General features: G+C 42.3%; 1 protein-coding gene across 1 annotated transcript in view; it reads right to left on the reverse strand.

Annotated features, from left to right (window-relative positions):
* Positions 1-6,203: 6,203 nt before the first annotated feature.
* KCNC4 (potassium voltage-gated channel subfamily C member 4) overlaps positions 6,204-15,557 on the reverse strand; it is a 71,746-nt gene continuing 62,392 nt past the window's right edge. The window contains exon 5 of the mRNA XM_036767452.1: positions 6,204-6,423. Within this exon, the coding sequence (XP_036623347.1) occupies positions 6,204-6,423 (220 nt within the window). The remainder of the gene's footprint in view (positions 6,424-15,557) is intronic.

Here is a 15,557-nt window from a genome sequence, read left to right on the forward strand (position 1 = left end):
CTCACTTGATCACTTAGGTTTTTAGGGAATAAGCTCTTTGTCATATATTTGTGTTAATTCCCTACATCCTAGAGCTATAAGCTGCTTATCTCACTACCTGTTCTCTTAGGATTTGTACATCTGGGACATTAGAGAAAAGACCTTAGAGACGGTGTAGCTCATAAGATCATAGGATCACAGAGCTAGAGCCAGAAGGGACCTTAAAAGTAATCTAGTTCCACCCTTTCTTTTTTTATTGATGAGGAAAATGAGACCCGGTTGTCTTCATTTGTTCATTCAGCAGGCTTATTGTGAAGAAAACCCTTTGTAGCCACACTGAGAGGGTGGGAGGAAGGGGCAATATTGGATTGGTTCACAGTACTTCTAATAAATATTCATTGACCCCCTATTGCTCTTCGTGGTATAAGGTACCTTTGCGGGTGGAGGACAGGTCATATAGATATCACAGACATCTGAAATCAGACCACATAAGACCTTATTACGTAGAAGTCCCCTTTTCTCCAGGAGTTCATAATCTAGTCAGAAAAAATAGGTGCATGCACAAAAACAATCAGAGGCTGATGGAAGACCAACTATATTAATGAGGTTTCTTCAGGTCACTGACTGTCTTTCTATTTGTATTTGTATCACCAGCGGTTAGCACAGTGCCTGATACCTTGTAATCACTTCTTAAATACTTGCTGCATTGTTGCCTAAGTATTTTTGGAGATCAGGAAGAGGAGAAAGCTGCATGAATCAGAGTTGTCTTCATCTGAAGAGGGTGTGTGCGCGCGTGTGTGTGATCTATAATGTCTTGTCCAACTCTGAATTGCTCTGATTTATAGAGGAAGGTCAGGCTTGAATTGGGTCTTGAAAAATGAGTAGTATATTAATAATGAAATATGATAGTTTGAGTGCTTAAGGGTATACAGAGTGTTTTATGTAAATGATCTCATTTGACCATGTAACAACCGTGTGAGGCAGGTAGTACAGGGGCGATCATTTCCATTTTGCAGGTGAGGAAACTGGTCAAGTGATATGGTCACACCTGGTAGGGATCTCTCTTGGTTCTTAAGTCCAATCCTCTTTCTACTTCATTTGGTAGTTCTAATATTAACCACACTCTCATATTCTCTCATCATGCTACCTGGATATGAACCACTTATCACAACTGGAGAAGAATTACAATTGATGATGACCCCAATGCCTGATGAAAAGACGTCTGATGGATGTTCACAGGCTGTAGCATTTTTCCAGTCATGACTTGAAGAGAAAAAATAATTTGGGCACAGTTTAGGAAAGATATTGGTAGGCTGGGGAGTGTCCAGAAAAGGGAAGTCATGAGATCAGGCCATCTGAGGATCATCTAAAGGACCAGGGGATTTTTAGCCTGAAGAAAATACTTACGGGGAACTTGATCGCTGTCTTCAAATATTTTAAGAGATGTCACGGGGCAGAGAGATTAGATTATTCTATATGGCCCTAGAGGTTAAAATTAGGAGCAATAAATAGATGATCTCAAAGGACCCTTCTAATTTTAAGACCCTAAGAGATGTTATAATGGGGTCACTAGAGGGTGTTCTGGGATCTCTTTCTTCAGAGAAGCTAACCTGGGTTCAATCCTGCCCTCGGTGAGTTTTTAATCTGCTTGATGGAGGCAGGGCTCAGCATGCCACATAAGATATCCATATTCAAAGGACAGCTCACAAATCAAATGGAAAAATTCCTATTGCTAAAGCTGGAAAGGACTTCAGAGGACATTTAATTCAGCCCCTCATTTTACAGGCAAGGAAATTGAAGCACAGGTAGATGAGCATTTGTGTGTGGAGGAAGGGAGGAGGAGGGAGTCCTAGCTTCTCTTCTCAGTGTTGCCTCATGTCCTTCTACAGCTTAAACAAACATCTTCCAAATGTGCAGAAATCTAGATCCTTAAATGCCCTAAGATTCTGTGTCCTAGAAAAAGGAGGAAAGGCAATCTAGCCCTTGTAATTCTATTCATTCACAAGTCTGGGAGATCTGAGATCTCCAGGGATTTGTCTCCCTCCAACCTATTCTTCAAGGGGCAACATGTTGCTTCCTAAAGCATCACTCTCACTGGATAATTTTCTTGCTCAATGATTTATCATGTTTCCCTCTTACCTACTCTAGTTTCTTGCCTATTTACCTGGCACTCTCACCCTCCTTTTAGTCAAACTGGTCTCTTCACTGTTTACTGGATGTATCATACGTTCATTTCTGCCTCTACTATATGTCCCAAGCTGTTTTCCCAGCATGGAATATCATACTTTCCCCTTCCTCAAACCATAAAACTAGAGTGTTGGCTTAAAGTCAGGAAGGCCTGGGTTCAAATCCTAACTCTGACATTTACTAGGTGTGTGATCATGGACAGGTCACAGCATCTTTAAGCCTGTTTTCTCATCTGTAGTATGGGATAATAACATTTGTAGCTCATACTTCACAGGGTTGGTGGAAGGATCAGTTGAGATCAGGATCAGATTTAGAGCTGGAAGAGACCATAGAGGTCATCAAACCCAATATTGTTATTTTATAGGTAAAGAATGCTGAGTCCTAGAGATATTAAGTGACTTGTCCAGGGTCACACAGCTAGTTAGTATAGGAAGTGAAGTCTGAATCTAGGTCTTTCTTCTCTACTCCAGGCTCAGCACTTTATCTTTTACACCTACTGCTATAGTGACAATGTATTCAGACATCAGAGTGGCCCAATAGCGGGAGTGTTAGACTTGGATCTGAGTTCAAATTCTCAGATACCTCCTGACTGTGTGACTTGGGGCAGATCACTTAATCTTTGTCAGCCTCAGTTTGTTCATCTGTAAGATAGGGCTAATAATAGTACCTACCTCCCAGAGTTGTTGTGAGGCTCAGATAAGATAACATGCAAAGTGCTTTGCAAACCTTAGAAGCACTATATAAATGTCAGCTATTAATGATAATTATCTTATTTGAGTTGCTTTTCTATCAGCAGGGATGTACTGGGGATGATCTATCCAACATCATCTCCTTTTCCTATAGGCCAGCATGCCAGGCTGAGGTCAGGGGTCTCCTTTGTGGCTCCAGCAGAGCAGAACGAAGCTAACAGTCTCTCTAGGGGAATGGTGTGGGACCTTGGCCCCATTATAACATCGCTCTCATTAGCACTTTGCACTAACCAGCCCAGACCACAGAAACCCCAGGAGAGAGGAGCTCTCTGCAGACTTTACACCACCCCTCCCCCAAATCCGGCAGGCAGAGATTAAAGCAGAAAATGGCCAACTCCACGACTGCAGCCAAGACAGAAGGAAAGCTGAGAGGGCTCTCAGCAGCCAGAAACCAATTCTGAATTTCATTTCTTTGCTGGAATTTTAGTTTGATTGATTTCTTTGTGTGTGTCACACTGAGTCACCAGTAACTGGACCTCGCCCACCTGCTCTGTGTCGTCCATCCTCTGGTCATTCAGCCCACCTCCACCCAATGCCTAGTAAGGTACAAGTTTCCACTGTTAAAAGCAAATAAACATATCCCAAGAATGCCTGGCTCTGGAGAGTTCTGAGGGCTGCTGAATCTACTCCTAGGCAGGCTCAGCATCTCCAGGTTAAGCACTGGATCTTTCTAAAGGAGGGAAAATTCTGACTTCAAGCCTGCTAGAAGAAATGTGAAAACAGTCCTCCCTTTCCTTCCCATCTCCACCTCTTTTTCCCCTCTTAGGGTCTGACAGCCAAATGGTGAGTCCAATAGCCATGTTATGGGGATGGCTGTACAAGTAGGCTTCCACTATAATTCTGACCCTCTCCTGCTTATTGGGTAGGGAGGAAATGTCAGTCAACAAGGATTTAATAAGTGTTTATTATGTGCCAGGCACTGTGCTAAGTGCTGGGGGTACAAAGAAGGGCAAACACACAGTAACTGTCTTCATTTTAATGTAGGAGACAATATAAATAACAGTGCATATAAGATATATGCAGAATAGACAGGAGAGAATCTCAGAGGGAAGACTGGGAGTGGGGGATTGGAACTCATGCAGAAGGAGGGATTTGAGCTGAGTCTTGAAGGAAGCCAAAGAAATTAAGAGGTGAGGATGAGGAGGAAGAGCATTCCAGGTGTGGAGGACAGCCATTGCAAAAGAGATGAGAGATGGAGTGAGATGTGGGAAGAAAAGGAAGGAAGCCAGCAGTTGGATCCTAGAGTGTGTGGAGGGGAAGTCAAGTATAAGATTGGAAAGGTAGAAAGGGGCCAGGTTGTGAAGGGCTTTAAGTGACAGGGTTTATATTTTATTCTGCTGGTAGTAGGGAATCACCGGAGTTCATTAAGTTGGATGGTGACATATACCTACATTATAAGAGAAAATGACTTTGGCAGCTGAATGGAGGATGGTTTGGAGTGGGGAGCGATAAATTAGACTTTTGCAACAATCTAGGCTCCAAGTGATGAAGGCTTCAATGAGGTTGGTGGCTGTGTGATTGGAGAGAAGGAGGCACATATGAGAGATGTTGTAAAAGTAGAAAGAAGATTTGGCAGTGAATTGAATATGTAGGGTAAGTGAAAGTGAGGAATAAAGAATGATTCCCACCCAGGTCGTGAGCCTGGGTGACCAGAAGGATGGTGATATCCTCGATGGTGATAGGGAAATTGGGGAGAAGGGAGGGTTTGAGGGGCTCTGGTTTGAACTTGTGGTTGCAAGGGTGCAAGTCACTTATGTCACTTCATCCCCAGGTAACAGCAGTAGGTCACAGTGACCCCTGAACCCTCTAGAAATAATTAGGTCAGAGTGATCCTCTGATTTATCCCTCCCCCCTCTAGACTATGTCAGAGTGAACTCCCAGTTCCTCTGGACTGGGTTATTGTGACCTCCTGCTCTCAAGTGTTCCAACAGCGTCCAACGTTGGGGAATGTTGTTGAAGGGACCCCTGCGTAGAATGGGAGGTTAGCCTAGATATTCTTTAAGGCCCTTTCCAAGTCTAAGCATCTGTGATTTCAGGCTTAGGAGGGAAGTCTTCTCTCCAACAAGATTTTCCTTGAGTTTCATCCCTTTGGGGATGAAAAAGCATAGGGCTTTGATCCTGGTTAAAATGCAGATCTCCTTGGGAAGGCTCAATAGGATCAATATCTATCAGGATTCCTCCATCCTCCCCCCACCCCCACTCTGTCTCAAACACTCACATCTAACCCTAAGCTAGTTCTTTCCCTAAAACCAGTTCCAGGACTTGATTGGCCCAGTGGATTGAGGCAAAAGCCAGGCTTCCTGTCCTGATGGCCTTAGTCCGTGTTAATATGGCTTCCTGGTCACCTGAAGACGTAGAGGTCTGCCTATGGGGAGTGGGAGGTGGGGAGGCCCTTTCAGACTTGGTGAATGCCACAAGGCCATGGAAATCACCACATTCTGCTCTGCCAGCCTGATCCACTTTAGTAGAGTAGCCAGCAGGGACATACTTAGCTGAGTTAAATCTTGTATCCTTGTTAACTCTCCTTTCTGGGCTATGGCTATGAATAACCTACAATCTCCTTTTATAGCAGAGGAACCTAAGGACCGGAGAAGGTGGGCTATATTGGACCAAAGTAATAAGTAGAAGAGCTGGGATTTGAACACAGACCCTCTGGATCTCAATCCAGCACTCTTTCCACCTACTGTGATCCCTTCTCAAGGAAAGCCACTGGGCCCGAAAACTGTGGCTTTAGTAACAAATGAATAAAATGGTGCTCAGTGAGGCTTGCCTCAGGATCATGTGGCTAGTAAGTGACAGAACCAGAAAGTGAGCTCAGGCTTCTTGATTCCAAGTCTTATACTTTTTCCATACTTCTCAGACATTAAGTAGATGTTTTGTCCCTCTGTGTATCACCCAACTCCAGCAGGAACAATCACACAACCTCAAAGTTGGAAGGGCGTCGCCTAGGGACACCACTCCCCTTATATGTGATGAGCACCCCTTCCCCAACCCCAAAAAGCTGCATTTTATTAAAGTATTATAATACTCTTATTTATTTGTTGACTTTTACTAGTCATTCAGAGGACACAGTTAGAAACAAAGGCATTTTAATGAAATAGCATAGAAAGAAAAGTAATAGGACATTTCCCTCATAAACTCAAGATACATTCTTGGACAAATATAAACTCCATTCATGGGAAGAGTAGACACACCTAGGGCACACTTATGGATGGGCACACAGGTAAGAATCAGATGTGGCCAGGGCAGACATATATGAAGGAGCATGCCTCTGATGCTTCACGGCTGCTAGTGTCTTCTGATGACATCATCATGCTGTTCTCTGCTGGTGTCTCTGAGTGTGTAGTCTCTTCCAAGCAATGCCTCAGTGGCTTTATGGTCACTGATAGGAATGACTCTGCCAGACATATGCTTGTGGAGTATCTCTCTACTTCCAGGTTCAGCAGGAGTCCTCAACTGGTTCGCTGCCTCTTCACCATAAGAGGAAGAATAGGTTTTCTCTTTTAACCTAGAGCCCAGAGGATTAAACTTTAGTACTTGTTAAACCCTTCACATTCCCAGTATCAGACCAGGGAAAAGCCTATGGCTGCTTTTCTTCCCATAAAGAAAGGGGGATCTATTGGTTCCTAGAGTCTTAGCTAAGGGTGACTATTCTCTCTGGAAGGAGAGTTTTTACCTCCATTGTCTGAGCACTTGGGGAACACAGCCATTTAATCTGTCTTTGAACCCACTGGGGCTAAAGAGTAGAGCATTGTGCCAGACCACTGTTTGACTTAGGGTTAGAAGTTCCTTCTTGTATGTTCTAAGTCATATTTGTCATCTCCCACATTAAGATATAAGCACTTTGATGTCAGAGATTGTTTTTTTTTCTTTTTCTTTGTAGCCCTAGTGCTAGTACATTGTGCACCTATATAAAACACCTATTGACTGATGATTAGTTGATTGTAATTCCTAATTCTATTATGAGAATCATGTGTCCCCAAACCCACTTGAAGGAGAATTCTACCAAAGTAATCCTACAAGAATGATGGGGTTGGTACATTGCTTTTCCCCTCAGCCCAAGACTTTTTGTGTATCCCATGCAAAATAAAAGAAGGAGAAGAGAACAAAAGAATCCAAGTGGAACCAAGGTATTGCTTTACTTTCCACCTTGATCTTTTGCTGCATATTCCTATAGCTTTTATTGTATAGCTTTGGTTTCCCTTGCTTTCAACCCACTGTTAGAAGGGAAGGAAAGAAAAAAAAAGTGAGTGCTTACTGTGTGCATAGTGCTAAGAGCTTTTAAAAAATATCAGCTCACTTGATCCTCACAACAGACAACCCTGGGAGGTGGCTGCTGTTATTATTCTCATTTTATAGTTAGAGAAGGCAGACAGAAGTTAAATGATTTGACCAGGGTCACCCAGCACATAGTGCTAGAAGTAATACTTGAAGCCAAGGTGCCAGAGGGCAGAGCCAAGATGGCTGGTGGCTGGAAAGAGGGGACTTGTGTGAGCTCCCCACCCAGGTCCCTCCAAACACCTATAAAAATGACTCTGAACAAATTCTAGAACTGCAGAACCCACGAAATAGCAGAAGGAAGCAGGGCTCCAGCCCAGGATAGCCTGGATGGTCGCGGCGTAAGGTCTATAGCATGGAGCTGGGAGCGGAAGGGAGCAGAGCCCAGTGTGAGCTGCGCCCAGACCAAGCAGACCAGGGTGGAACAGGGTCTAGCCCCCTAAATCAGTGAACTGTGGCAGTTACCAGACCTCTCAACCCACAAACACCAAAGACAAAAGAGAAGATTAGTGGGAAAAGCTGCTGGGGACCGAGTGATAGGAGTTCGTGGTTCAGCCACCACCCTGGAGGCAGCAGAGGTGGTGGAGCTACAGAAGTACAGCTGCAGTTGCTTTAGGACCCAGGCCCACCTGGTGATAGGAATTAAGTGGAGGATTTGAGCAGGAGTGCAGAGCCAGCTTAGATCTGAGTCTGGTCGGGGTTGGCGGTTCTTGGGAGAGGAGTAGTGCTGGTGTGGCAGAGCTTGCTGTGTAGAAATAGCTCTGAAAACAACAGCACAGCCCCTCAAGCTTGGGACAAAGTACTCTATACTCTACAAGCAGTCATGTCCTGACGAAAAACTGAAGGGTCAAGTAAGTTGGCTGGGAACATGGCCAGGCAGTGAAAACAGACTCAGATTCAGACTCAGACTTTGGAATCTTTCTTTGGTGACAAAGAAGAACAAAACATACAGCCAGAAGAAGTCAACAAAGTCAAAGCCCCTACATCAAAAGTCTCCAAGAAAAGCATTAACTGGTCTCAGGCCATGGAAGAGCTCAAAAAGAATTTGGAAATGCAAGTTAGAGAAGTAGAGGAAAAATTGGGAAGAGAAATGAGAGTGATGCAAGAAAACCATGAAAAACAAGTCAATGACTTGCTAAAGGAGACCCAAAAAAATACTGAAGAAAATAACATCTTAAAAAATAGACTTACTCAAATGGCAAAAGAGCTCCAAAAAGCCAATGAGGAGAAGAATGCCTTGAAAGGCAGAATTAGCCAAATGGAAAAGGAGGTCCAAAAGACCACTGAAGAAAATACTACCTTAAAAATTAGATTGGAGCAAGTGGAAGCTAGTGACTTCATGAGAAATCAAGATATTATAAAACAGAACCACAGGAAAGAAAAAATGGAAGACAATGTGAAATATCTCATTGGAAAAACCACTGACCTGGAAAATAGATCCAGGAGAGATATTTTAAAAATTATTGGACTACCTGAAAGCCATGATCAAGAAAAGAGCCTAGATATCACCTTTCAAGAAATTGTCAAGGAGAACTGCCCTGATATTCTAGAGCCAGAGGGTAAAATAGAAATTTAAAGAACCTACCGATCGCCTCCTGAGAAAGATCCCAAAAAGAAAACTCCTAGGAATATTGTTACCAAATTCCACAGCTCCCAGATCAAGGAGAAAATACTACAAGCAGCCAGAAAGAGACAATTTGAGTATTGTAGAAATACAATCAGAATAATACCAGATCTAGCAGCTTCTACATTAAGGGATCGAAGGGCTCAGACTATGATATTCCAGAGGTCAATGGAGCAAGGATTAAAACCAAGAATCACTTACCCAGCAAAACTGAGTATAATGCTCCAAGGCAAAATATGGATTTTTAATCAAGTAGAGGACTTTCAAGTTTTCTCAGTGAAAAGACCAGAGCTGAATAGAAAATTTGACTTTCAAACACAAGAATCAAGAGAAGCGTGAACAGATAAATAGGAAAGAGAAATCATAAGGGACTTACTAAAGTTAAACTGTTTTGTTTACATTCCTACATGGAAAGATGATGTGTATAATTCATGAGACCTCAGTATTAGGGTAGCTAAAGAGAATATATATATGTATATATATACATATTATATATATATATATACATATATATATATATATATATATATATAGAGAGAGAGAGAGAGAGAGTGAGAGAGAGAGACAGAGAGAGAGAGACAGAGAGAGAGAGACAGAGAGACAGAGAGACAGAGAGAGACAGAGACAGAGAGACAGAGACAGAGGGCACAGGGCGAGTTGAACATGAAGGGATGATATCTAAAAAAATAAAATAAAATAAAATGAAATAAAAAGACTTGAAGCAAGATCTTCTTGGCTCTGAGGCCAATTCTCTCTTTCATGATAACTACCCATTTTACAGATGAAAAACTGAGGCAGACAGAGGTCTTGCCCAGGGTCACATAGCTCATTTGATCCTCACAATAACCCTGGGATGTAGTTGCTGCTATTATATCCATTTTACAGATGAAGAAATTGGGGTAGACAGAGGTTAAGTGACTTGTCCAGGGTCATACAGCTGGTAAGTGTCTGAGGCGGGATTTTAGCTCAGGTCTTCCTGACTCCACGTCCAGAGTTCTGTGCACTATGGCACATCCTAGCTGTTCTAGTGGGCTCCTCAGAAGAGACCTCAGTGGAGATATATGCTGGAATAATCTTTTACAACATCTAGTCTTTGCATGAAGACTTCCTATAGGGAAAAACCCATTGCTTCTCAAAGCAGCCCATTCTACTTTGGGACCTCTTTAACTGTGAGGGAGCTTTTTTCCCCCTCTTCTCAAACCTAAATTTGCTTCTTTGCAATTTCCATCCATTGCTGCTAGTCCTACCCTCCGGGTTCAAGTAGGTATTAAGCCTTCAGATCCTAGAAGAGAGCCACCATCCCCTCCCTGATCACCCTCAGGGCTTATCTGCATAAATGTCCCCAGATGTCAGGAGCTTCAGGACCTTCATTCCATCCTCATTGCCCTCCTATGCACTTCCTCTATAATATTATATTACAGGGTGTTCCTAAAGTCTGGACACATAGGCAAAAATGCATATCTTCAAGAAATCAATGAAATTTTCAACCACGTTTTATTTAATTGGAATATTAACAAATAACATCTTCAATATGGTTTCCATCATTTGAGATGCAAAGGTTGATGTGCTTTGCAAGATTCGTGTGAACTCAATGCAGTAACTCCACATTGCCATTAATTTTCCTGTGTCCAGACTTTAGGGACATCATGTATACTTATATTATATATTATGGTAATATAATATATAATATAATATAATCTGTACTATAATGATATGATATGATTACATTATATTCTCTATGGTTTATATTATAGCATAGTTTATATACTATTATTATATTACATAAGATATAATATATTGTACCATATTATGTATTATATTATATGATATATTATACTAGAGTTTATATTATAGTTTTATCTAGTTTATGTAATTTCTAAACAGCACTCCAGTGACATGGCTCAGTAAAAGGAATGCTTGGCCTGGAGTCAGGAAGATTCATCTTTTTTAGTTCAGCTGTACGACCCTGGGTCAGTCACTTAACCTCTTTTTGCCTCAGTTTCAGTATGAGTAAAATTGAGATAATAACAGCACCTACCTCCCCGGGGTGGTGGTTAGGATCAAAAGACTGAGATAAAGCACTCAGCACTTGGCACATAGTAGGTGCTTAACTAAGTGCTTGCTATTTTACCCTTTTCCTTCCTTAAACAGGACCTGTCCTATCACAGCCCTGGTCTTGGACATTATGCTTCTTTTAACACAACGTAGGACTGGTAAGGCTTTTCTGGCTGCTGTGTCACTCACTGTTGGCTCCTGTGGAGCCCATCAAAACCTTTTTTCAGATAAATCACTATCCAGCCATCCCTCCCCATATTGTATTTTTGAAGCTTATTTTTTGATATTCTAGAGAAAGAGTCTACATGTGTCCTTATTAGATCCTGTGATGTTGAATTGGGGCTAGCATTCTAAACACTCGAGGTCTTTTTGAATCCTGTCTGTATCACCTAGTATGAAAGCTCTCCCTCCCAGCTTTGTGTCATCTGCTGATTGGATAAGCATGTCATCTACACCTTTATCCAGATCATTGATAAAAGTGTTAAACAGCTCAAAACAAATAAAAATATAACAGATAATGTTAATTTATGGTTTTTAAAGTCAGTATGCACCCGACAGGACCTTTATATATGGTTTATTTGAGTTTGACATCACTAATCTACTAGATCGCTTGTAGGAAGACCAGAGTTCAAATCCTGACTTTGATACTTATTATGCTATGATAGGCAAGTCAGAGAATTACTAAGCTTCAGAGCTGGGAGGTACCTTGGTGGTGATCTAGTCCAACCCATACCTAAAAAGGAATCCCCACGACATCATACTCAATAACCTTTTTCTTATAGACCTTTGATGGCTTCAATTCTCTGAGCCATAATGTCCTCATTTACAAAACGGGTCTAATAATGCTTTCACTTCCTATATCATAGTTTTATTGTAAGGCTCAAATGAGATAATGTAGGAAAAGCATTTGGCAAAGTGCTCCATAAATCTAAGTTTTTATTATCGATCCCTTTGATTCAATTCAATTTCCACAAGAATTTATTAATTTGCCAGGTACTTATTATTTGAATGACCGGAAGAATGGATTCAAAAGACATGAAGGATGGCCTCAGGTGGGGGTTGAAGAGGAAGAGGACAGTTGTCATTAGTCCTAACTCAGCCCCTGGCGCTGAGTGATCTCCCAGTGATCTCCAGGACTAGACAGAAACCCCTCCTGTTAATTACAAATAAATGACTAAACTACAACTATTTGCAGTTGTCAGGTTTACTCAGGCACAGAGGGATGTTAGGTTGTCTCTACTGGATACTGTGTTCAGTCCAATTACTTTCTTTCTTTTCCCTCCTCTGTTTCTAGTTGTCCCAAATGGATGCTCCTTCTCCTTCCTTCCCCCTAAACAGATGGGAATAGGAAGCTAGAAAACGGAGATTGTCATGGTGGCATCTGTGGAAACCCTAGGTTCTTCATCAAATCACAAAATTCCATTTTGAGGAGTGGTTGAAGCTGACCTGCTTTTGTTTTCCTCCTGGTCCCATGTCTGACTTCCTCTGGACTTCAAAACTCTGCCTTTCATCCCTCCCCTTCCCCCTTTTTGTAGCCTCAGCACCTAGCACTTAATGTTTCCTGCCTTATTTTGTACCACCCATCAGTCATGGTACTGCGCTCTGCTGCCAAACAAAAGAAATCTACCCCCTAACTCAAATCAACTTTAGGTTAAACATGCCCAGTTCAAGGCCCTTTGCCATAGCGCCCTCTGGACATGATCTAGTTTATCAATGTCCTTCTTAAACCTTGGTGCCCAGAGCTAAACACTCCAGTGCTCCAGGTGGGGTCTAACAAGGGCAGAGGACGGTGGGACTCTCACCTTCCTATTCCCAGGAGCTATTCCCCTCCATTGCAGCCCAAGATCGAGTCAAGCTTTTTTGGTTGCTACATTACACTGATGATTCATATAGAGCTTCTGGTCCACTAAAACCTCCAGTTCCTTTTTAGAACAACTTCTGTTTACCCGTCCCTCCTCTGACACCTGATATTTGCGCAGTTCATTTCTTTTTTATACTCATATTAAGACTTTACATTTATCACTATAAAAGTTCATCTTATTACATTCAGCTCAGTGCTTGAGTCTGTCAAAATCTTCTTTGGATCTTGACTCTGACTTCACTCAAGTGATTTTTTTGGAGTGAAGGGAAATATAAATGGGGAGAGAAAGGTGGAGAGGAGGGAGAAGGAGAGGAAAAAAGAGGGGAGAAAAGAGGCGAGGAAAGAAACAGAAAAGAGGGAAGGGAAGAAACCTGAGAAAAGCCATTTCTTTCCAAGGTCTAGCCTACAGCTGAAAGGCTTTAATAGGTAATGCATTCTGTACTGAAAGTGAGTGTATATGTTTCTTTGATGATGATTTACTGTGTAATTCAACTGCAAGGTGTTTTATGTACAGGTTGACTGATAAGGGTTCCTGTCCCTGTTGTGGCCTCTGGGGCTATGAAAGGGCCCCTGCTCCTCAGATGCTTAGGGTTATAGCTTATTTTAAACCTGCTTTTCTTATAAACCACAAGTCTTTTCATTCACTTATACCATTCTACTGAACCAAATAGCCCCTAGCACAGTGCTTTGCAAATAGTGTGTTTAATATATGTTTATCGAATGAGGCATAAATGAATAGCTCTCCCTCCTTAGTCAAATCATTTCCACTTTGGGCTCTAGCTGTTAGATCTCCCTGGAATGCTCTTACTCCATCTGTGCCTATCAAAATGCTACCATTTCTCCAGACCCAGCAGGGATGCTACCTCTTCTATGGTGATGCTTGCCTAATGCAGGTAACTATGGGCTTTCCTTCCTCTGACACTCACCTTTAGTTGGACGATGTCTCTCAAGGCACTTATCCTATTTTGACTTGTGCTATAGTTATTTGTGCAAAACTGGACAATCTTCCCTGATACAAAATCTGCCCCTCCCCCAAACTTCTCTATTTCTGTTGGCAACACCATCCACCCACTCACCCAAGTACTTTACCTGGTGAATCAATCTTGACTTTTCTCTCTCCTTCACCTAACCACAACGAAATAGTTGCTACATCCTGTCTGTCCACCTCAGGATTCTTTCTCATTATTTACCTTACTCCCTTAGCTGAAAATTACCTCTCCCTCCTAAAATTCCTCCAAACATTTTTGAGGACTTCTACTTTGCATTGGACATGGTTTCCCTTTTTCATAGTCACTTGTTTATATAGCATTCCCCTTATTTATTAGGTCAGTTTCTCAAGAGCAGGGTTTGTATCAAATGTGTCTATATTCTCTATACCTAGCATAATCCTTTGAATGGAGCAGGAACTTGATAAATGCTTGTAAACCTGAATTATCTTATCCTCCTACTAAATTGTAGGCTGCTTGAGGACAGTGACTGTACTTTGTTCATATCTGTATCCCCAAGTGCACCCAACACAAGAGCCATACTGTAGGAGGCAGGCACATAGTAACTATTTGTTGGATGGAACCACAAAGAAGAATGGTAAGGGTGGTTAGCCCAGAAGGCTATGAATTCTCCAGGGATCGTGATGTAAGTAGACCTGGGCAAGAGGACAAGGATATTCTCAGCCCAGGAGAGCTTTCAGTGCTGAGAATTTCTCAAGGGATAGAGAAAGATGATCTCTTTAAACCTGCTTACCAGTGGGCTCCAATATAACTCAAGGGTCTTCTTGTATAAAATATCTCTGCCCAAATTCCACCGTCAGAGTTTTGTTCCATGGAGTTACTAAACTCTTCTTTTAAAATATAAATATCCTAGGGGCAGCTAGGTGGTGCAGTGTGTAGAGCACTGGCCCTGGAGTCAGGAGGACCAGAGTTCAAATCTAGCCTCAGATATTTGACACACTTACTAGCTGTGTAACCTTGGGCAAGTCACTTAACCCCAATTGCCCCACCTTCCCCCCCCGCAAAAATAAATAAAAATAAAATATAAATATCCTTTAAAAGGGAGGGTATATTAAGCTCACTCTCAGGGATCCCCATCTTACTGGTGAATTAGTTTGTCAGGTGCTTTCCTCTGAAACAACCAGCTCACATTAGGTTCTTAAGGAATGGTAATTTTGTAGAACGTTGAGTGAAAAGCATTTTTGGAGCATAGGACACTATCCTGCAGAGTGGGCTTATGTGAGAAATTGGAGGGTGAGTGAGGGCAGTGGGCTCTGGACAACCACTGGGCTCTGGGTGCCTAGTGCCTGGGAAGTGGGAGAGGGGCACAAAAAGAGAAGAGGAGCTGGTTGGGGGTGATCTACACCTGTAATCCCTGCTACAAGGGAACTGAAACTGGTGAACACTTAAACTAGGGAGTCCTGAGCTGAAGTAGGACTAAAATCAGTGGGGGTAGGGGAGTCCACACTAAGTCTGGTACCAATATAGCGAGTCCCTCAAAGGTGAGTGGTGTCACCATATTGCCTGAGGATAGGTGAACAGGCTAAAGCTTCCATGACAATCAGTGGTGGAATCAGGTCCATGCGTGGCTGTTGTAATTTCCAACCTGAGTGAGATAGGGAGACCCAGTCTCAAAAAAAGAAAAAGGATATGGGTGTGGAGCGGGAAGGGAAGGATGCCAAAGACGAACTTCTCCTCCTCTTCCATTCTTCAAAGGAAATCAGCTGAGGCTGCTAGAGGGTGTTCCTAGGGACTTAGGACATTGACACTTCTTCCCGTAGAAAATCCAAACAAAAGTCACGGTTGTTCATTGGGTCATCCAAATCTGCTGAGGGTTG

The sequence above is a fragment of the Trichosurus vulpecula genome, chromosome 7 (assembly GCF_011100635.1).
Source record: "Trichosurus vulpecula isolate mTriVul1 chromosome 7, mTriVul1.pri, whole genome shotgun sequence".
In the NCBI taxonomy this organism is placed as follows: Eukaryota; Metazoa; Chordata; class Mammalia; order Diprotodontia; family Phalangeridae; genus Trichosurus; species Trichosurus vulpecula.